At 37.2% G+C, this 24548-nt stretch overlaps 1 protein-coding gene across 1 annotated transcript; it reads left to right on the forward strand.

Moving 5' to 3' along the window:
- Nucleotides 1–7490: 7490 nt before the first annotated feature.
- LOC147492449 (ATP synthase subunit d, mitochondrial-like) lies at nucleotides 7491–9571 on the forward strand. The gene is given in 6 exon segments (XM_086566821.1): nucleotides 7491–7730; nucleotides 7733–7819; nucleotides 7918–7999; nucleotides 8805–8869; nucleotides 9083–9169; nucleotides 9254–9571. Coding segments are annotated over 6 exon segments (528 nt in total). The 5' UTR covers nucleotides 7491–7625; the 3' UTR covers nucleotides 9356–9571.
- Nucleotides 9572–24548: the final 14977 nt, after the last annotated feature.

Genomic DNA, 24548 nt, shown 5'->3' on the forward strand with positions numbered 1-24548 from the left:
TATTTCAAAGGAGAAGAACTCACGTGTTAAACATGTGATATACGTAAAAGAATCATCTAGAACCGTCTGGAAGAAGCCCCTCTCGCTATATATTCCACTCTCTGTCTGTGTGATTTTCTATTCCCATTATCTCCGTCTCTCTAAATATGCAGAATGCTTCCCCTCAAAATCATGGTGATGAGACTTTTAAACAAAAAGGTTATAATAGTTGTTGAGGTTAATTGGTCAGAGCTACCGGATCACCTTCTACATATAATTGCAGATAAAGTGGGTGCCGCTAAAGATCACATTCATTTTGGTGCTGTTTGTCATTCTTGGAGATCTATTTATATGGAGAATCGAAATCACCTATGGGCTAGACTTCCAGAAAGAGTCATAACTCTCATCGCAGATAAGTTGATTCAGCCTAAGGATTACATTCGGTTTGGTGCTGTTTGCCGGTCGTGGCAATTTACTGTCGAGAATTTACCTGTCCCCATTCATGTTTATATGGCTATGAGGATGAATCATAGGCCACTATATCTGTTGTAGTTTGTGAGATGATTTATGCGTTTATTAAGTTTCCCATGCCGTTTGATTAGCAGGTTATGCTAGTTTATTGATTAGTTAGTTATAATTGTTTGAGCAATGTGGTTGGTTAATTGCTCAGATAGAATGTGTATGTTCCAGAAATTTATTTATTTTGCTTTGATAGTTACTACTTATAAGATGATTTTTTTTTTCTTGCAACAATTTATTATACTGTCTGTGTGCGTTTCCCTTTTTTTTTTTTTTTTTTTTTTGCCTCTGTATCCCACTATCCCAAAGGAGTATTTTAGGGGTTTGTTTGAAACTGAGTATAACAAGTTCGGAAGTTGTGGTCGTATTTTTGGCCATGATAATAGGAGATTGGGACTTCCAATTTTTTTTTATGGTGCCTAAACTTTAGGAATTGTCACTAATTAGGAGTTGAAACAAGTGAGTTGGGTTTTTTCGGAGAGGTGTAAAATGACTCTCGGCTGCTGTCTGTCTTTGCCCCTCCCCCCTACCAAAAACACTTTCTCACACATTTTCTCTCCTCTCTCAGTTCACTTTCCTTCTCTCTAATTTCTCATCTAAGCTCACCACTCAATAACTCATACCACTCACCATTGTTGAGAATGCTGCCCACGTCCGCGAATTGAATCAGTTTCTTCTCGTGAGAAACCCGCTTTCTCACTGGAAATTGTGTGACCAACCCCACAGCTTCTACGTTTAATATTTTCGATTCATTCTCATGTCACGTTCCGAATTGGTCTCCTTCTGGTGACAACCCATCGTTTGGTTTCTACTTTCTAGTGCTAAAGGTAATCAGTAGCTTTTCAATTGTTTTTTATTTCATTTTTTGGGTTTTCGCCTTTACCCCATGCTTTATTCATTTTCGGTTTGAAGAAGGGTGACTTTTGAATTAAATACTAACTTTGTTAGATTAGTGTTTAGATTGAAAACATAAGCTCAGTTATTAACTTCAAAAAACTTGATTTTTTTGTTTCATTTGACTCTGTAAGTGGTAAGCTTTTCTTTTTAAATGCATAACAGTCAGCCCTCCACCATTAATGGAAGTTATTTGTCAAAACTTTCATGGATATGATACCCTTCATTCCTTCAATGCTTGTGACATGAAGTGATGTGGTTGCTTACTTAGGTGACAGTAACAAAAGAAAGCCTTCATAGAGGTTAGAAAAGGAACACTACATTGGTCAGCGGTTTATGCCCACGTCCAAAATTCCCTTTTCATTCTAAAAAGTTAGTCTTATTGCATTCTATTTCATTTTATGATTGAATGAGATTTATCGATCGAGTGTGGGAATTGCGTTAGCTTACTTGAGTCATGTCTGTATCCAATAATTCTAAGCATTATGCAAGTATTATAACTTTAACTGCTTCAGTTTTGCTATTGTTCTTAAATTTGATATAAAAAAAAAACAGCACTCCTAACAAGGGCTTCATATAGCAACTCATAGGAATATCATCTGACATTGTGACTTATGACGTGATCAAAGATTGGTTCAGAGACCGCTTGCACCATCTCAAACCAACTCTTAATCATTCATGTCCCAATCCACATATTACGCTTCATTGGTGACCTTGCCCTAGTGCTAGGAGTACGTGGAGTTAAGGCATATTCAAGTTGAGCGTCTTAAGTGTAGGCCCTTATCTTGAGTTTCGTTTGATGTTATTTTAAGAGGGAGTAAGGGGTATTTAAGTTGAGAGACTTAAGTGTAGTTGTGTGTGCCCCTATCTTGTTTGTGGTATTCATATTTTTTCACTGGCGATTAGATATGTTGTTTTTAGAGCATGCTCATTGTGTACTTTCAATAATTTAAGACCTTCTTGCTCTATTTCTACTAGTTGTATTTAACATTTACGTTGTGTATATTGTGTTACTACTACACCGAGATAATGTTCATTTTCTTTACCCTCTTTTACTGTTAATTTATTTATTTATCATTCATCCATATTCACCATATACCACCTTTATCTCAATATATATACCACCTGTTTGCAGGGTAAACTTCTCGATAGGCAACTGCATATATATGCATTTTAGTACATATATAATTCTACTTATTTATTCAATACATAAAATAGTTAATAACTTAGTATATAATACTACTATTTGTCAGATTTTTCATCTGGGTACACATCTATTTTAGGACTCGTTTCTTGTACTTGCACTATTTCTTGATTGTAGTATTGATATGATTGGCTATTGGTTGAAGGTTACTATAGATGTCTGAAAATACTTGTGTGTGTGTGTGTGTGTGTGTGTGTTGAGATATATTTGATCTCCATACAGGAACTATGGAAAAGAACAGACAAGGATGTCAAATCTAAGGTAAGTCTGCGGCATAAGGATCTAAGTCAGTTGAGCACTCTCTTCAAAAAAGAAAACTCATCGACGAAGAGTGATGATCATTCTTTTCTTCCAATTGATGAGTTTGCTACACTCATATGTCACACACATCCTCTAGAGTTAAATAAAAGTATAGCACTATGGCATTAAATGATAAATGCGTTTTTGTAAATGTAGATCTACGGTAAACTATATCTGGTTTTAGTCGATTGTAGTAGCATCCTCTATACCATCTATTTGTGTTTAATAATGGGATTAGCGTGAGTCTATGTCATTCGTGATTATAGGCAATGTCATTCTCTAGGTATACCTTGTGTTTAGTAATGGGATTGTTATTCTCTTCATTGATGTTAGACTTATTAGTGATTGCTAGCATGCATACAATGATCTAAACCTCTAGGTACATTTATGGGATATTGTTCGTAAGCAGTCTTGTGAACCCTATGAAGAGTTGATTCTAAAACAATTTTCAGTAACATTAGCCACTGTCAATCCACGTTGTTGCTTGTCGTGGGTTCTTTCTATTTCTAGCTAGAAGTTGAAGAAGATTTGGTAGAACAAGCTTTCAATTGAAAGTCCATTTTCTGAGATAAATTCCATTTGATTGCAGTGAATGACCTTCTTTTGGGAATCATTGCTACATTTAGCACTTGATTGTATGAAGCGTCAGCTAGATGTATGAAAGTGTCCAAACAGGTCTAACAAATGACTCAGCTGGTTATAAATTTACTGAATATCCAGTATCGCCTATTCTAGATTATTATATTGTGAACTACTCCGTAATTTATTAACATGAGAGGGAGCATGCTGCAATGCGCATATTTGAAGTATATCTTATCTTTAGGCACCTAATACTGATTAGAAAATCTTTATATCCATTTCGAAGGACTTGATAAACTAGCTGAGACAACCTATTATTTCATTAGTGATTATTGTTGTTATTTTTTGTCTTACAACGATAAGATCCCATGCACATTATCCTTGAAATTAATATAATAGGTTTTGTATCCTGTGTTGTATAGTGAATTAGCTTAGTGATGGTCGAAATTTGATTAAATGTACACCGTGGTATAATTTGTATGACCTAGAAGGCATGAGCAGTTAGTAGCATTTGCACCAGACAAGGAATTGATTTTTCTTATACGAGTACGCACTGGGATTGACTTAAAGCAACGACATGCTTATGAACCACAATGGTTAATTTGTTTTGTGAGGTTTTCATGTGAAAATTTAGGTTGTGCCAACTTTTCTGTTGTCTTTCAGAGTTGAACATGGTTGAGCAATAATCTGAGTGTAATTCAAATTTAAAGGATTCATGCCTCATTGGCAATACAACTCTTTAAAAATCCCCTAGTCTTTTTAATGGTTGATTTGTTTATATAAGTCTTAAGCATTTCAAGATAGCTTTTCTACATGTGAGAAGGAGCAAGTGAACATCAGTTGTTCGGTACAATGATGAAGCTGAATTTGAAATTATTGTCGTGGTGTCAAATTTGGAATATGAAAACGTGGTGATAGACCTGCAAAGAGGCCTTGCACCAAGAAGTATACTGCTGCATAGACAACTTGGTGATGGACCTGCAAAGAGGCTTTGCACCTAGAAGTGCACTACTGCATAGATTGTTTAGCTGCCTTTAATTGCATGCGATTGCATAGATCAATATCCCAGACGCAAAAGTTCAACTGAATAAGTTGTTCTTTCGCTCATATTGTATTTGAGATACACTCTAAAAGTGTTAGGGCCACATCCCCTTTCCCAGCATCCATATTATTGTTATTCCCCTTTTCCTTTTTTCCTTTTTTTTTTAATTGATGTACAGAGTACAGACTACAGAGAATGCGCTTCAGTGATAAGTTCAAATGCCTATTTGTTCTAGAGGAAATGTTAGGGAAAGGAAAGGAAAAGAGGTATGGTCCACCTTTTCCATAGTTTTTTTTGTTGTTTGTTTGCCCATGGAAAGGAAAAACTACTTTCCGTGCGGAAACAAAACTAGGGAAATGGAAATGGTTTTGAGTCCATGGTCCATACTTAAATTTTTTAGGGAAAGGAAATGAAAGGAAAAAAAGGCACAATTTATTTTCCTTTCCACAGTTTACCAAACAGACACAATTTTAAAACTGTTTCCATTCCATTCATTTCCTTTCCATAGTGAACCACTTATTTCCTTTCCTTTCCATTAGTTAAAATTTAACAAACAGGCCATAATTGGTTGAGCAAGTTTTGTACTTGAGCACTGAGCCCAATTCTATGAGTGTCATTTTGTGGTGGTGATTTGAGTGATTTCAATCATTTTTTTTTATGTCTCCTCTAATTGTTTTAGCGTATCTAACTTCTTTAAAGAAAACGGTGGGAGGAACAGTGAAATTCATCACGCCATTAATTTTTTTTCTAATTTTGCCCCTTTCCAAACACGAATATTACAGCTCATGCCATTTGTTTGTTTTATTTTTTTATTTTGTTTTTTGCATGGGTAAAATAGTAGTTTCACGTCTATAAATTAATGAAAAATAAAATAAAATCAGAGATTGTTAAAGAAAACGAGAGTTTCAACAGTAAATTCATCACGCTATTTTTTTTTTCCGATTTTGCCCCTTGCCAAACCCAAATATTACAGGGTCATGCCATTTTTTTTGTTTACGTGGCAGAGACACGTACAAATAGGCTAGTTGGCTATAAAAACAAACCATCAAACTATCATATGAGCAAAAAATCAGGCTTCATAGTAGATTTCTCATTAACATTATATGGAACCGAATTGAAAAGAAAATTGAATAAAATGTTGACTGTAACTTCGCTCACGCCCACTGCTATGCAGTTATTCTAGTTCTAAAGAGTTACATGACCTGAGAGCGGAGGCACACTATTAGCTCATATTGAGGGATGCCCTAAAAAATACTGGGGAAAATTGAGCGACCTTCCTTCTAACGCAGTATTGCTTGACCTCGGTTACCTCTAACAATCTAGCTACCAATTGTTCAAACCTAAATCCCCTCCTTTCTGTTGAGAGGTAAGCGTTAATTAAGTTAATTGTGTGTCAACTATCAACAACATTGTTTTTGAACATACACTCATACTTGAGCTTGAAACCAACTCATTGAACCATTTGTACACCTTGAATTGTAGCAAATTATTATGTAAGAAATTGGTCCCAAGGCCCAATTTCAATTCAAAACAACTCTAGCGGACAGAGTTTTTTTTATAATCACTCACAAGGACAAATTTCGAGTGAAAATAACTCTGAAAACCAATTTTCGCATGAAAATAACCCTCAAGGACAAATGGCCCGGATTTGAAATAAATATTTTCCGATTTTACCATTTATGTCATTTTACTATGAACAATGAGTATTCATAGCTTCTGCTGATGTATGAACAATAATTGTTCATACCCAAATAGATGAACATACCTTATACAATATATTGATGTATGGACAATGATTATTCATAAATCATGTTGAAGTATAAACAGTGATTGTTCATACTCCAATAAATATTCTTACTGATCATACATTATGTTGAGGTATGAACATTGATTGTTCATACCCCAAATAGGTATAAACAATGAACAATGATTATTCATACATACTTCAATAAGTGTTCTTATTAATCATACATTATATTTAGATATGAACATTGATTGTTCATACCCTAAATATGTATGAACAATAATTGTTCATACCCTAATATATATATGAACAATGACTGTTCATAACTCATGTTGATGTATGAACAATGATTGTTCATACCCAAAATAGGTATGAACAATTATTGTTTATTTATACTCCAATAAGTGGTCTTATTGATCATACATTATGTTTAAGTATGAACACGTATTATTAATATCTGTTTTGGATATAAACATTTATTGTTCATATCTGCTTTGAGGCCATGTTTTTTTGTTGGTATGAAAGATATGAACAATCAATGTCCATATCTGTTTCGGGTATGAACATTTATTGTTCACATCTATTTTGTTCGTAGTCCAATAGGTATGAACACTCATTGTTCATAGTTAATATTCATAATTGGGGGTATAAACAATGATTGTTCATATCTGTTTTGGGTATGAACAGTTATTGTTCATATATGTTTTGGATTCATGTTTTCATAGTCACAATCAATGTTCATAGCTGATGTTCAACATGGGTATGTACGAACAATCATACCTATTGTGGGAATGAGCAATCAATGTTCATAACTAATGTTCATAATTGGCTGGGGGTATGGACAATCAATGTTCATAGTTAATATTCATACATGGATAGGTATGAACAATCATTGTTTATAACCAGATTGTTTCGGTTGGGTCGAGCCGTTTATTTTTTTTTCAGGGGTATACTTGACTTTTTATCTACCCAAGATGTTGTTATTTCATGTCAAGAATAAACTTCAACTTTCATTCACCCGTCCTCGCTCGCAAGTGATTAAAAAAAAAAAAAAAAATCCTTTAAAGTTTCCGATTTGCGCTCTAGAGTCGCTCCCTGATTATTATATCCCAGTTGCGCAAGCACGTGTAATAGTGGAACTCCGAATAATAATGTACAGGTTATAAAAATTTCGATTATATAGATGAGCACGTGTCACAAGAGTACAGGGGGCAAAGACATCAAATGAGATAACCCTCGTAAACAGTGTAGCCCGTTTCCTTCTGTGATTTGTGGCATTTCTCTATAAACGAAACCCTCGCCCCCAACACTGTAATCATCTATCTAATCTCAAATTCTCAATCAATAAAAAAAATAAAAAAAAGATGAGCGCTAGTGGAGCTGGAAAGAAAGTAGGCGAGGTAGCTGCAAAAGCGATAAAAGGGGGAAAGGGGGTAACAATAGATTGGGATGGAATGTACAAACTTCTTGTGTCACTGATGAATCCCGTAAGGAATTTTCCAGCCTTCGTCGTGCTTTTGACGAAGTCAACAACACTCTTCAAACCAAGTTCAGCCAGGTCCCCCCATTTTATTATTACTTCCTTTAATTTACCGATTTATGTTAAATTGATGGAAAGATCTAAAGGTTGCTTTATTTATTTTCTGATGCTGACAGGAACCGGAGCCGATAGACTGGGAGTATTATAGAAAAGGAATTGGTTCTCGCTTGGTTGATATGTATAAAGAAGCTTATGACAGTATGTTCATTTTTTCAATATTTCATTTTTATTTTTGTAAGTGAGAAAATAAGCGATGAAATAAAGGAAAGACTATTTCATGTAATTTAGGATTATGAATTTTATGGAAATGTTTGATAAGATTTCCATCTTGGGTGCTGTTGCTCCTTCTTAGGTACCCATGGTGTCTCCCACATTATGGGATTATATTGGGATAAGTTAACAGCTGATCTATTACTTGCCAAGGGTTGGTTTGTTTGCGCAGAAAATGAGCAGTTTTTTTAGTAGTAGTAGTTGCTTAAAACCTCAACAGGGTGCTCTTCACAATTCTGTTGTTCTTAGTCTTATTTAAATTTAAGATTTCAATAAGCATAATAGTGAATGTCAATTCTTCAGATTTTAACTCATCTTTGCCTTGAGGTTGATATAAATAAATCGCATTCTGGTTAGTGTACCAATATATAGGATAATGGGTTACAGACATGATATACGTTTAAATAGCACTCATCTATTGCAACTGATAACTTCTGCTTCGCACCGTTGTATGAGGGGTGTCACATGTATCGGCTAAATAAAATATTGGGAATGCGTAATGCTTCCTTGGCACACATGTACCAGACTACCAGGTAGGAATCCTTTGGTGAAGTAACCACAACTATTTGATAACATCTTATCTGATATGCTTTCTCAGAATTTGTATGCGAGGGTAAGGGTCAGCTACATGTGGTTTGTTTTCATTTAATTTTTCTGCTTTATAGCGGTTTACACTTCAAAGATTTTACTGAATGTGTTCATTTTTTGCATACCTTTACTATTTGTTCTCCAGGCATCGAGATCCCTAAGTACGTGGACACCGTGACTCCTCAATATAAACCAAAGTTTGAAGCATTAGTGAGAACCCAACTCTTTTTCCTTTTTTAGTTTTCGTTGGTGACTATCATCTTGTCAATTCATGATGCAAGGGGGTTTATACACTACAGTTGAATCAGGATATGTATGTTAGATAGAAGCAGTCTCTTTGATAAAATTCCAGTGTGTGCAAGTGAGTTAACTTTCTTTAGAATCATATTTATTGCATGTAATGATTGAAGGCCTGGTTTACAGTTGGTGGAGCTAAAAGAAGCTGAGCAGCAATCCCTGAAAGAGTCTGAAAGATTGGAAAAGGAAATCGTAGAAGTTCGAGAATTGAAGGTAAAGGGATTGAATTACTTTATCCTAAAATTTGAGATGGTTTCATTCTTATATTTCTAATCGGTTCCATCTTCATCTGAGCAGTCGAAGATTAGTACCATGACTGCAGATGAATACTTTGAGAAGCACCCTGAGCTGAAGAAGAAGTTTGATGATGAAATAAGGAATGATTATTGGGGTTATTAATTCTATTTTCTTTTGATATTGGCATGAGGCCAAACTCTTCACTAGGTTTTTGGGATTTTAACCTTTTTGTTTCAACTTGTCCCAAATAAAAATGCCCGAATTGTTTACTCATGGGTGACTTAATTTGAATTTGCTATGTTCTTGGAAACGGAATCCCTGTTGGTTTTCGTATTCTCATGCTTTGTTGACTATGAAATTGAATTTTGAGTTCATGCACTGCAGTTGTTACTTTGTTCACTTTGAAAGAATTTTTACTGTTTATATTCAAAATAATTTCGGAGTACCTTTTCTTTTTAATGATTGTAAAGAGTCGACAGTAGCTATGAACAAGTGATGGTGGAATAGTTTGTTAAGAATTTGGACTTGACTTTGCATAGTTGAATTGTTTGTTGAGACGACCAGTTAAAGAGTGTATTATATTCTGAACAGACACCCCTTGCCAAACTTGCATGATATATCCACCATGAACTCATAAATCCGAGATTTTTGCTAGTCATTCGAGGGTGCATTTAAACTCATTATATTTGTCTAGAAGATAATGTGACATTTCTATGATGCATATCCTTGAATTTCTTTTCGGTTAACCAGAGTTTGAGTATCACTGCCCTAGGAAAAGATACTGATTCCTGGAATGACCCCCTTGTCCTTTAAGCCAGAGAGGTTCTTAAGCTCAAATGTTGATTATAAGCAACATTTTCAGTTTATTCCATTTAGAGCAGGGCGAAGGATGTGTGTAGGCCAAATGCTGGCACAGCGCACGCTTCAGCTTACAATCGGTTCATTGGTTCATTCTTTTGAACGGTCTCTTGAAATTGGTTTGACACCAGAAAACTTGGGAGAGGTTTGGGATAACATTGCACCGAACCTGAACTTGGAAGACTAAAGCGCCAGCTTGGGAGAAATGCACCGACGACTTCCTCCGTAGCCCTGGCCCCTGGGGGTGTGAGAATGGCAGCGCCCCCCACCCCAATAAGGATTTCATGCCGTTTCTTTACCATTGGTTGGCAAGCTACTTTTCCATATATTTATTTAAACCATGATTTTTTTTCCATAATTAAAAAGACACGGCGAACTTTCAATGTATAAGCCACTTAATCAACCGGCGCGTTATCCTTCTGTGGGTATTCATTATCTTCCTTCCATCTTTAGTCGGGTCCTAATTTCCTCGTGAGGCACACATTTTTAAATTGCCATTGCGACCTTTTCTTTTGAGTATGGAACCTCCTCATTTATTTACCCATACGGGGATGGCCTCAACCTAAGCTGGTTTATCGTTGATCATGCTAAAAGAATAGTTATCAACATCTCAGAGTTTGGTAACGGACTTAGAAGGTTCCTCTAAATCTGTGTAAACCTCTTGGTGTTTCATAATAACCTTCCTGTCATCATTAAGGACACCTATCAGCAGTCGTTAGTTCATAGAGTGAAGTTCAAACACTCAGGGAAAATGTTAGTTTATGCTCTATTGTCAGCACCTCTCCTAAATGGGGAGTGCTAAGCAATTCTTAGACTTTGAAATTCATAAATTTGGAGAAGAGTTCAGTTGTTCAGAGTTGTAAACAAATTTTGTAATAACCAGTTTGTTTATAAATTAATAGTTCTACTGCAAAATGAAATTTGAGCAGGTGGTAAATGTACATGCAACGGGATGCAACAAATGATGTACTGACCGGAATCACGTTACCTAATATTAAAAGTAAGCTAGAAGAAGGGACACATGGATTACATCTGCTTCGGAGCAGTGTCACTGCAGGTTAGAGTCTACCAGCTAGCAACACTACCTTCACCACCACCAAGGCCACCACATGCTGTACCACTCTCTCCACACCACCACCACCATCGACAATACTACAACTTCGCCACCACTAGTAACACCACGTTTAAAGCCACCATTTTAAATATCAATCTCATCACCACCAGTCCACCACCAATTTACCACTCTGTTTACACCAGTACGTACACTACCACTACTACCCTATTGTCACCTTTAGTAGTAACAAAGTCAGTAAGTCGCCACCGCCGAAGCTACATACCACTTGGCGAACTCTGTCATTAACACAACCACCTTTTAATAACCACCTATTTACTAGGTAGCTGTACTCCCATCAGGCATCAGCACCACTTACACAACCATTGCAACAACTAAAAGTCTAAAACCATCACTGCACCACACATGGAAAACGAATAACCGCTATATAGGTTGAGCTATTCAGATAGATATCCGTAATGCAACCAAACGAAGGACAAATCAAAAGGAAAAACTATGTACTGGAACAAACACATTCTGCCGTCCTGGAGAAATAAAATTCAAGAATAACAATTTTCTATGAAACAAACAGATCGAGCCTTAGGAATTTCATTTTTTTAATTTGAAAAAAAGAAAGACACTGAGCGTACGTAAAGACGTAAAGTTGTTTACAGAAACTATTAGCAAGTGATGCTGAACTAGTTTGTTCAGACTTTAGGACTTTGCATTATTGAATTCATTGCAGACTGGGACGGTCAGTTAAAGATCATATTCTACTTTAAACGTTTCCTAAATCCTTGAGTTTGGACTTTTGGTAATCCTTCAAGAGTGGAATTCTAACGTGTTAGATCTGTCTTGAAGATAATGTGACTTTTTTAACCCTATCCTTGTAGTATTGTTCTGCTAACCAGAATCTGAGAATCACTACCCCAATCATTGTGCACCTTCCAATTTTTGCGTTATAACTTCGTTAGGGGAATAAATTCTCAACCTGGTGCTTTTTCAAACTTAATTGTAAATTCATGCCACTATGCCAGCAATCATCCTCATGTGGACATGTACCATGAGACGTGGCATGATATGGGCTATAACGAATCTATCTGCACACCCTGCGGACTTAAATAAAGTTGTCTACCCTCTAGGCATTTACTTTAAGTCACCCAATCAACAGTGTCATGAATGCCACTGCCAAGAGCCTTAACTTAGACTGAAACATGTCTACAGGGATGACCTTAATGCTGTTTTTTTGGTGATCATGCTGAAGAAAAAGTGTTGTGCTGACAATCAACGTGTCAGAGAGTTTGTTAACGGGCTTAGGAGTTTGAATTTATATTGTTATTTGTGTAAACCCCTTACATTTTATTGGAGACTAATCATCCCGGTCGTTTTTAAGCTTCCCTCTAATCTTGGGTTCGAGAGGCCGGCAAGTTCAGGCACTCTGGAATAACCTGATCGATTGGAAGTTGTGTTACGTTGATTCCTCTCCTCAATAGGGAGAATTGGTTTATTTCTGAAGTTCACTGCATCATAGATTTTAAGAAGAATTCATATAATTGTTGAAACAAACTCTGTAAGAAGCAGTTCATTAATCAGTATTATCCGTACAAAATTCTGCTACTAATGAAATTTGAGCGGGTGGAAAAAGAATCACGTTAAGGACTTAAGGGACACATACGGATTACATCTGCTTAAATTTGTTAAGCAACTCTCTCTCTGTATCTCTTCCATGTTGTTTTACTTTGTTGATTGCCCTAGAGCGGTTTTTGCTTTTGATCTCAATTCTTAATCATCCTATATATTTTTCCCAAGTTGTCCAGTACCTTCAGACCATCCTAATTCTACGTTACAAGCTTAGGTTACAATATAATTCAGCTTCCTTGCCCCTCTTGGCTTCAGAGTTCAGATTGAGCTGGTATCAAGCAGATCGAGTTGTATCAAAAGTACTATACAGAGCAGTTCCTTGAGGGGTATTTGAGTCTGGAAGGTACGCCCTCATGATATGTAGTGCTGGAGCTGAATTATATATCTGCCTCTTTGTTGTGAATATAACACTGCAGAAACAATGTTACCTACTATAATAAATCAATCCTACACAAGGATCAATCTTTCTTACTAGACAAGACTTCAACACCCTCCAAACAATATCCTAACACTTCTCAATATCAAATAATAAGCATATAAAGTAAAACAATTAATGTAAAAGAAGAACAAACCACAAGACGAGATATATCGTGGTTCGGTAATTTGCCTACTTCCACACTGCGAGTTCCAAGCTTTATTAGATATCCGGAGTAACAGATTACAAGTCTCTCAATTCACTCACAAAGAATGAACACTCAATTTACAAAGAATTGCTCTCTTATAATCACTCTCTTTCTTGGTTTTAGAAAAGTTAGGTTTCTACAGAAAAAACCTATATTTATACTATTTCAGAAAACTTCCGAAAAAAGGCAAATTCATGCTGAAATAACTCATGAACGCGGGTCGGGCCCTCGACTAGGCAAAGTGGAGCGCGGGTCGTGCTTAAATCACTGGAGGTCAAAACCTCATGAGCGCGGGTCGCGCCTTGCCCAAGTGAAAACTGAGCACGGGTCGTGCCCTTCACACCAGATAGAAAAAAACATCGTTTTCTCTACAATTCTCCACCTCGGTGAGGTTTTAACACATAAAACCGAGCCGAACACATCTAGCAAGAACACATCCATCCAGAAACTCGCAATCCATCCGCCCCTAAGGGCCATGCCCACAAAGGGCTCTATCAAGCATGTAGGATTTGGAGCAAGTCCAAACAGTGTTGGAACTTAACTCCGGTGACAACCTTTAGTCAGCATATCAGCAGGATTGTCATGGGTGTCAACTTTTTCAAGTGCAACATCATCATCCTCAACGACATCCCGTATAAAGTGATAACGGACATCAATATGCTTGGTCCGAGCATGATGAACCTGGTTTTTCGCTAAATGAATAGCACTTTGACTATCACAATGCAAAGCAACACCGTTTACGCTTTCAATACCCATATCATCTAGAAGACCTCGAAGCCATAATGGCTCTTTTCATTGCCTCGCCATCGCTATATACTCGCCGCGGTAGATAGATAGAGCAATCAGTAGCTGTAGTATAGATAGACCTCCAACTAACCGGTGCACCATGTATCATAAATACATAACCAGTAGTCGATCGTCGTCTATCTAGATCACCTGCATAATCTGAATCTACATATCCACTGACATAACAAGTGCCTCCACCATAAACTAATCCCACATCTAAGGTACCCGTCAAAGTACCTTAATACCCATTTCATCGCTTCCCAATCCGCTTCCCGGGATTAGCCATATACCGCTTACAACACTAACGGCTGCGGAAATGTATGCGGGCAGTGCACACCATAGCATACATCAAACCGCCCATCGTGCATTAGGATAAAGAACATGTGCCATATGCTTTTGTTCCTCCACCGAACTAGGAGATAACTTAGTTGAAAGCCTAAAAATGCCAAAGGCGTGAGACCGACTTTGCATTCTCCATACCAAAATGCGAAAGGACTTTTTCAAGGTATTTTTTCCGAGATACAACTATCCGCCGATTTTGTCTCTCTCAATCTCCATGCCCAATTATCTTCTTGGCTTCACCTAAGTCTTTCATCTCAAACTCAGAGCTAAGTTGAGATTTCAACTTGTCTATCTCCACCATGCTTTTGGAAGCAATAAGCATGTCATCCATATAAAGCAGGAGATAGATGAAGTCATTACCACGAAGCCTACGAAAGTAAACACAACAATCATACTTACTTTGGGTGTACTCATGTTGCATCATGAACGTGTCAAAGCGCTTGTACCATTGCCTGGGCGATTGCTTTAACCCGTACAGTGACCGATTCAATTTGCATACATGATCTTCTTTCTCAACAACGACAAACCCTTCAGGTTGTCTCATATAGATATTTTCCTCCAAGTCCCCATACAAGAAAGCAGTTTTCACATCAAGTTGCTCTAACTCCAAGTTGAAGTGAGCAACTAAACTCAATAACACACGAATGGACGTATGTTTGACCACCGGGGAAAATACCTAATTGTAGTCGACTCCTTCCTTCTGTGAAAAACCCTTTGCTACAACTCTTGCCTTGTACCCAGTACTGTCGGACTCAGGAAGGACATCTTTCTTTCTGAACACCCATTTACTGCCGATAGTCCTTTTGCCCTTTGGTAATAAAACTAGGTCCCGTGTGTGATTTTTATCAAGAGATTCCATCTCTGCTTGCATAGCTACCAACCAAATCTGAATGAGCATCTCGGCGGCTTCCTTGAAGCTATCCGCTCATCATCTTTGATATTTAGTGCATATGCCACTAAATCCACGACCATAGTGTTTTTCCGCGGCTTCGTGCCCATACTTGTGCACTTCTTTAACTTGTCTCTTTGGCCTAGGGTCAACCATTACAAGTTACGGATGCTCTTGCTCTTCTTCTTGTTGCTGTGTGGTTGCATGATTTGGTACCTCATCATGATCTAACCAGTCATCTGTTACATCAGACAACTCAAGCTCAGTAGCTTGAACTTCTATAGACTTCACCATTACGCCCTACTTAAACTTGAATGATAACACGGAAGTCTCATCAAAGGTAATATCTCTACTGACTAGGAACTTGTGGTCTTCTAGACACCACAATCTGTATCCCTTTGACCCCATTTGTGAAGCCTAAGAATATGGCCTTCTTAGCTCTAAGATCTAGCTTGCTTTCTCTCACATGGTAGTAAGCTGTCGATCCAAACACTCGCAAAATACTATAATCAGCTGGGTTACTTGACTACACCTTATAAGGTGTCCTGCACTCTATAGCTGGTACTGGTGACCTATTGTACAGGTAACACGCCATGGACACTGCATCTGCCCAATACTCTTTGCCTAGACTGGCATTAGACAACAAATATCTCACTTTTTCAAGCAAGGTTCTATTCACCCTCTCTGCCATTCCATTCTGTTGTGGCGTGCCCTCTGGCGATCGATTAATACGGCAATTCCTCATTGCGCAACACAAAACTCTTGGAAAAGTCCATAGGTATACTCAGTACCATTGTCAGACCGTAATGTCTTTACCTTCCTATCTGTTTGATTCTCAACCCTTGCCTTCCACTTCTTAAATGTCTCAAACACTTCATCTTTCGATTTCATCATATACACCCACACATAGCGAGTATGATCATCAATGAATGAGACATAATAGCGGTTACCTCCCTTGGAAGCCACCCTAGAGGGTCCCCAAACATCCGTATGCACATAGTCAAGGATGCCTGTTGTCGTGTGCTTGCTTGACTTGAACTTGACTCTGCACTGCTTCCCATAGACGCAATGCTCATAGAACCCCATACTTGGCTTCTTCAAATTCTTCAAGAACCCTCACTTGCACAACTCAGACAAACCCTTTTCACTCATATGCCCTAAACACATATGTCATATCTTAGTGCACTCAGAATCATTACTACATGTACCCACTGCTACATCGCCTATCACCGTACTACCTATCAGAGTATACAAGGTTCCATATTTTTTACCCTTCATAACAACTAAAGAGCCATTAACAATATTTAGGACTCCACCTTCGCCCACAAACTTGTGGCCTTTGGAATCCAAGGTACCAAGAGAAATAAGACTTTTCTTTAGCTCAGGAACATGTCTCACATCGGTTAAAGTCCTCACTACACCATCATACATCTTGACCCGTATAGTTCAAATTCCTATCGTCTTACAAGCAACGTCATTACCCATCAAAACGGAACCACCATCAATGCTCTCATAAGAAGTAAACCACTTTATATTCGGGCACATATGATAGGAACATCCGGAATCAAGAATCCACCTTTCAGTCATATAGTCTTGTGTGGACACACAGAGACTGAACTCATCCTCTTCAGAGCCTGAAGCATAACTTGCCTCAATCTTTGCCTTACCTTTCTTCTGACCATCTCTCTTGTTCTCTTTCTTCTGGTGAGGACAATTACTTGCATAATGTCCCTTTTCATTGCAATTGTAGCACTGTACATGTTTTAAAGGCTTCTTTGACTTGGACCTAAAATTCTCATTACTTGTAGAATTCTGTTCATACGAATTTCCTCTTTCCACTAACCCTTGACCTACATCAATGCTATTCTCTACACGTGTCTTCTTCATCAACTCATAAGAAAGAAGTGCACTCTGAACTTCGTCAAGATCGACGACTTCTCTGTTCATAAATGTAGTTATTAGATGCTCATAGCTTTCTGGCAAGGAGAATATTAAACATGCCGCTTGATCCTCATCATCCATCTTCTAGACGTCGACGGAACTCACTAACGTGCTCTTACATCGTTGAACCATCGACCATCATGTACTGATAAAGACGCTTCTTAAGGTACATCTTGTTCGTCATACTCTTGGTCATATACATAGACTCTAGTTTGAGCCAAATACCGGCAGCGGTATTTTCTCCCATCACATTATACATGACCTCATTAGCAAGACATAACCGGATTGATGAACAAGCCTGAAGATCGAACTTTTCCCAATCATCATTACTCATATTCGCCGCCTTAGATTTAATCCCCTTTAAAGCCTTGTGCAAATCTTGTTGGATGAGGATGTCCTTTACTTGGACTTGCCAAATCCCAAAGTTATTCTTCCCATTAAACTTCTCTACTTCAAATCTTGTGTTTGACATCTTAGGAGCTATCTTTCAAGTTACACACAATAACCTAAAACAAAAAACAATTCACTTCGGAATTTAATCGAACACCTTGTCTACACAAATTTCGAGCACTAAACTCAAAATCCTAGATCGTATACCTATGCTCCGATACCAATTGTTGTGAATATAACACTGCGGAAACAACGTTATCCAATACAATAGATCAATCCTACACAATGATCAATCCTTCTTACTAGACAAGGCTTCAACACCCTCTAAGCAATATCCCAACACTTCTCAATATTAAATAATAAGCTTTTAAAGTAAAACAATTAATGTAAAAGAAGAACAAACCACAAGACCAGATATATCGTGGTTCGGTAATTTGCCTACTTCCACACTGCGAGTTCCAAGCTTTACTAGATGTCCGGAGTAACATATTACAAGTCTCTCAATCCACTCACAAAGAATGAACACTCAACTCACAAAGAATTGCTCTCTTATAATCTCTCTCTTTCTTGGTTTTGGAAAAGTTAGGTTTCTGCAGAAAAAACCTATATTTATACTATTTCAGAAAACTTCCGAAAAAGGGCAAATTCGTGTTGAAATAACTCATGAGCGATGGTCGCGCCCTCGACTAGGCAAAGTGGAGCGCAGGGTCGCGCTTAAATCACTGAAGGTCAAAACCTCATGAGCGCGGGTCGCGCCCTTCACACCAGATAGAAAAAAACATCGTTTTCTCTACACTCTTCTTCATAAAACTTGACTTCTAATGGCCTCACAGTGGGAAAAATATTAAAAAAACACGACAAAAAATAATATAAAATAAGTAGAAGAAGAAAGAGTATGGACTAGTATAGAATGCATCAGATTGATCTGGTATCAAGCAGAGTTGTATCAAAAGTACTATATAGAGCAGTTCCTTGAGGGGTATTTGAATCCGGAAGGTAAGCCCTCGGGATTTTTTTTTTCGCTGAACCATCCCACTCTTATAACTTAAAAACTCCATGGAAACAAGTTTTGAATTTGCATACACTTCGGAAGAGGCCTGATGCCTTGGCCATGGCTAGCCCATTGTGTCAGGTCATGTGCCTCCCCATTAAACTGCCTGTTAATCCACTTAAACTTATAACACCTAAACACATAAGAGGTTCTCAAAATATAGTCTTTTATAGCAACACGAAACTAGCTACATGGACTATCAAAGCTCTGCAAAACATGTATGATAGAGGCATTATCACCCTCAAAAAAGTATTGCACTCCACTTAGTACCTTAGCCAATTTCACTGCTACTTCCACTACAATCAACTCTGCCTACTCAGCACTACTTTACCTTGAACCTCGTGATATGTAGTGCTGGAAGTGAATTATATATCTGCCACTTGTTCATAAAATTTGACTTCGAGTGGTTTCACAGTGGGAAAATATTAAAAAAATAAGACATAATGACCTAAAAATGCAACGTACTTTGCAATTTTTTACATTAAATACAATGTATTATTTTTCTTGCCTAAAAATACAAGATACTTTCAATTCTTTACAATTGGTATCATCTGTTAACTAGACCTAAACGGAATACGTTTGGCCGTTTAAAAAAGGCCACGTGACTTGCATACACCACATTTTCTCAATTGGTTACAATGAGCACGCAACTAAGTTGCCCCTCAATTCTTCCCTCCTATTCTTCCCTCAATTTCTTATTTCCCATCATTCTTCTCTTTATAATTTGATGTTGAGCCTCAAATAATTGACTAACCACTAATTCTTAAGTTATGGCTTCCAGTTCGGTCAACTCAAGACACATCTGTGAATGTGGATACGTAGTTGTTGTTAAGATTTCATGCACTGAAAGAAACCTAGGAAAAAAGTTCTGGGGTTGTCGCAATTATGGCAATGAACCCTTTTGTGAATATTTTGTATGGGTCGATCAATCTTCTCCTAGAAGTGCTGATTTAACTTCTTCAAGGTTGGTTGAGTTGCAGCGTCATAACACGACATTGCAGAATATCAGCAACTAATTAAATTTTGATGTGTTTCGTCTTGAAAGAAGGGAGTTAGAGTTGTTGAGAACGCTGGGAGAAGAAGAAAAAAAAAATTGAAGAATGGAAGAAGTACAAAAGGATCTGTTGGTTAATGAAATTATTGGTCATTCTATCGGTTCTCCTTATTTGGTTGATCATTTTGTTCAAGTGAATGCAGTTTATTTTGGTGCTGTTATTTAGTGTCTGTTGTTGTCCTTATTTTCAAGTTGATGTATTCTGTTTTTTGTTGCAATTTAAGAGTTGTTTTGGTGTTCAGTGAAATGGCAATCATTCAATGATAAGATGTATCATTTGTCACGACATTTATTTTGGAAGCCTAATTTTGTTGAATGAAAAGGACATGCGCCATTGGATGAAATGGCTTTTGATTGAGGCTATCATGTTCAGTGTGGTTGCAAACTTGCAATTCAACTATTGACACATCCATGGATTGCACCATGTGCAAGTGGAGGCCAAACACTGAAACACTAACTTGCATTTGTGGTATCAAGCAATGGAAGTTTTCTTATCTATATCTCATGATGATCAGTGTGTGAATGAAATCAATTTTAAAAGCTGAAGCTTGATAAAGACAAAATGATTTGCAACAAAACAACTCAAGCTTTCGATTGAAAACGTTAACTTGAAAAAACATTATAGTACCACAACATAAAGAAAAAAGAAGACATACATACTAGCATTACAAAAACACAAACACAGTGCAAGGGATGATTGAGAAATTGGTTCTGCAACGAGCGAGGGTTGAGAAATTGGTTCTGCAACTTGTAACATACCAAAAGACCAAGACTAAAGACACCAAGAGAAATTGGTCCTGCAACGAGAGAGGGCTGACAAATTGGTTCTGCAACTTGCAACTTGTAACATACCAAAAGAAATTGGTTCTGCAACTTGAGCATAGATACCATACCAAACCAAAAAGACAAAACCAAAAGACAATTACAACATGTCTCAGTGTATTGCAATTACATATCCAAACCAAAAGACAAAACCAAAAAGAAATCCCATTAAACAGCACTTTTCAACCCCACTGTCTTGTTCCTTTTTGTTTTTGGTCTTGCTGCTTGCTCACTTGTCCCTGCAGGTTGCTTACTTATCTATGTCACTTCTTCAATTCTCACTGGTGGTGCCTTTTATGGTGAGAAGTCATCAATTAAAAGAGCTGGCAACCTTCTAGCATTAGCTACAGTCATTCTACAGAGGTGTAGATGGACGTCTAACTTGACTTGCAGCTGTAACTTGACTACCAATTTGGTTTGATGCTTGAGATGGATTTTCCACTTCAGGTTCACCTGAAGGTTGAGCTTCACTTACAACTGTAGCTCGAGCTTGAGATGTCAGATTTGATCTTATGAAGGATTCTTCAGCAGCTTCATTAAAGTTGATTGGTCCACCTTGTCCTGGAGGCCAATGACATAAAAAAAATTCGTAATAAAAAAATTATAATACATGTCAAAACATAAATAATTGTCTTTTTGTCTAAATAATTCAAGAATACTCACATTGATATAGTGCTCCCCACTGTTAGGGTCTTGGTACACTCCAATTCCAACTGGTAAATGAGGTACTCTACCCCTACCCCTTCCCCTGCCTCTTGATACTGCTTTGGAATTCCTTGGAGGTGGTAGTGGGTTTTTCCTAGGCCTGCCCTTAGGTTTTCCAGACCTTGTCACCTACATGACAATCAACAAAAACATAGACATAAAAAAAAAAAAAAAAAAAAAAAAAAAATCAACCTAACATTCTTAAAATTGGAAATGACTGTAATAAATAGATAAAAAAAAAATGTGTATATGTTAACTTACAAGTTTATCAACTGCTGGTTCATTTATATTTGGACATATCCTTATGTTGTGTCCAGAAATCTAACAATGTGTGCAGGTGACGACTCTATTATCTCTGGTTATTTGATTTGTCACTAAATATCCTCTTGGTCCTTCATGCATTTCCTTTCTTCTACATTTTTTAGGCCTTCCTGGCATTCTTCTCTCCCTAGGTGGTAAACACTTTTCAGCTGTAGAGTGTGGCCAAAAGATCTCTCCGTTCAAAGGTTGCATGCAATGGTCATAAATCCTGATGTTGGTCTGCTTCTTGTACCAGTGTGCCACATAGTCATCTGGGTTTTCATTAAAAAAATAAATGCCATTTATAGCATGGGGGCAAGGAATGCTTGACAATTTTCACATTCTGCAAGTGCATGTCCTCCTTTCTACATCCACCACATAACCCTCTCCTTTACTATTTCTAACTTCAAACATTTTTTTCCCAGTGTGCAAGCAACTCCAATGCCTTCTTGATAACTTATTCTCTTCAAGTTTCATACTAATCACAGGACATAAGGTGTCAGTCCATTTTTCCAAGATCTCTCTCTTTAGCTGCATCCTTGTCACATGTTCAATTCTAATCAATTTAAGCATGTAAATAATTGGTTTCTATCTTGCTTCCACCAATCTTGAATTAAAAGCTTCAGATAAGTTATTCTCAGCTGAGTCACATGAAGAAGAGAACCCATAAAAAGCTCTAAACCATAACACAGGATTTTGTTTCATAATATGATCATGAGCATGCAAGTTAATTGCATTCATCTCATTCATAACTTTTTTAAATTCATGAGGATAACTAGCCTTACTTGCTTGCCAGAAAAGAGATTTCAGTTGTGCTCTTGGATAAGATTTCCTAAAGTTGGCATATATATGCCTAGCACAACATCTGTGCTCAGCCATAGGAAATGTTTCTGCAATGGCTGGCAATAGTCCCTTCTGTTGATCAGTAATTAGAGTCAAACCAGTCCCAAGTCCCAAATCCAAGTCATCATTCAACTTTTCTAGAAACCACAACCAACTATCTTTGTTCTCACCATTAACCATTGCCCAAGCAATAGGAAACATCTGGTTGTTCCCATCTCTCCCTACAGCAGTTAACAACTCCCCTTTACAAAAGTTTTTCAAGAAAGTCCCATCAAGACCTATAACTTTTCTACAACTATCTTTCCAACCACTCTTCAAAGCCTCAAAGCATACATAAAACCTCATAAAAAAAGCCATTTTGGTATGGTCAGGCCTATTAACTGCAATCTTAACAAAGCTTCCTGGGTTCGATGACAAAATCTCCTCTCCATAATCCCTTAACTTACCATAGTGATCTCTCAAAGAACTCTCTAGCTCAGCCATAGCTAACTTCTTGGCCTTATAACACTTCACTTTAGATACTACCATTTTGTATGTGTCATCCACATCTTGCTTAAACTCTCCCAGTTTCCAGCATAGGTTTGCAACAATCTTTGGTATGTACTTCTTACACAGCCACCTTGCATCTGCATGCAATCTTTATCTTGAAATCTCTTTGGCAGGTGTGCTGATTACACAAACTCTTGATTTGAAAAGATTTCTCTTTTTGCATATAAGTTTCCCACAATCTCCAAGTACAATTTCTACACTCTACAAGCAAATATTTTTCTGCACTCTTAGAAAAACTCATAGGAACAAGTCTGGCTACTGCATAATTAATCTTTCAAGAAATCTCTAAATTGTTCACAATTTGCAAATCTCATGCCCTTAACAAGTTCAAGAGTCATTGTATCACACCTAGGATTAAAAATAGGAAACGCTGACTTCTTCGTAATTCTCTTGCCATCCTCATCAGTCGAAGGTTTGTCATACTTATCAGAATCAACAAGTTTAGGTTCATTGCCATCCCCACCCATTGCTTCATAACCAATCACACCAAATATATCAACACCACCATGCTCATTTTCAGTAACATCATCATGCTCATTTTCAGTAGGCATTCAGTAGGCATTTCAGTATTTTCAAACTGAACATCAACCAAACCACTTGGTTGCTCATTTTGTTTTGCATTTTTTTTGGCATTCCTTCTTTCAATCTTCTCTGCTCTAATCTCGATGATCTCCTCTTCAGCATCACTAATATGATCAAGGCTAGCAGCCTCAGATTCAGTGTCAGATTCCTCTTCAACCTCATAGTCATCATCACTCTCAGATCCCTCACACTCATCCTCTACCCCTTCCTCTACACAGTGGTCAAGATAATTATATTGAACGTTTTAGCCACTGAAAAAATACAATCGTAGATGTTAATTAAACAATATGGAAATCGAGAATAGCATAAACAACTAAATATATATTTTTTTCTTCAGAAAAAGACAAAAAAATTATAATAACTAAACCTTTAACAATCAACAGTAAACAATGGTTGATTGTCATTATAAAAAATAAACCATTAACAACAAAGACACATCAAAAGACAAAGAAGGTGGACATCAACAATAAACAATCATTCTTCTATTGCAAATGCTTACTGTTGGCTCGGATCGAGATTTAGAAAGACGGAAGCTTCTTTTGTTCCTCGAAAAGCAAATTCGCAAAAAGATATTTAGGTTAGTCAACGAAGAATGGGAAGAATTGAGGGGCAACGTGGCAAATGTTTGGTACTTAGTTGCGTGCTCATTGATTGTAAACAATTGAGAAAACGTGGTGCGTGCAAGTCACGTGGTTTTTTTTAAACGGCCAAATCGTATCCCGTTTAGGTCTAGTTAACAGATAGTACAAATTGTAAAAAATTGAAAATATCTTGTATTTTTAGACAAGAAAAATAATATATTGTATTTATTGTAAAAAACTGAAAAATTGTTGTATTTTTAGGTCATTATGTAAAAAAATAATATAAAATAAGCAGAAGAGGAGACAGTATCGACCAGTATAGAATGCATATGTCAACGATTGATGTG

The sequence above is a fragment of the Coptis chinensis genome, chromosome 6 (assembly GCF_015680905.1).
Source record: "Coptis chinensis isolate HL-2020 chromosome 6, ASM1568090v1, whole genome shotgun sequence".
In the NCBI taxonomy this organism is placed as follows: Eukaryota; Viridiplantae; Streptophyta; class Magnoliopsida; order Ranunculales; family Ranunculaceae; genus Coptis; species Coptis chinensis.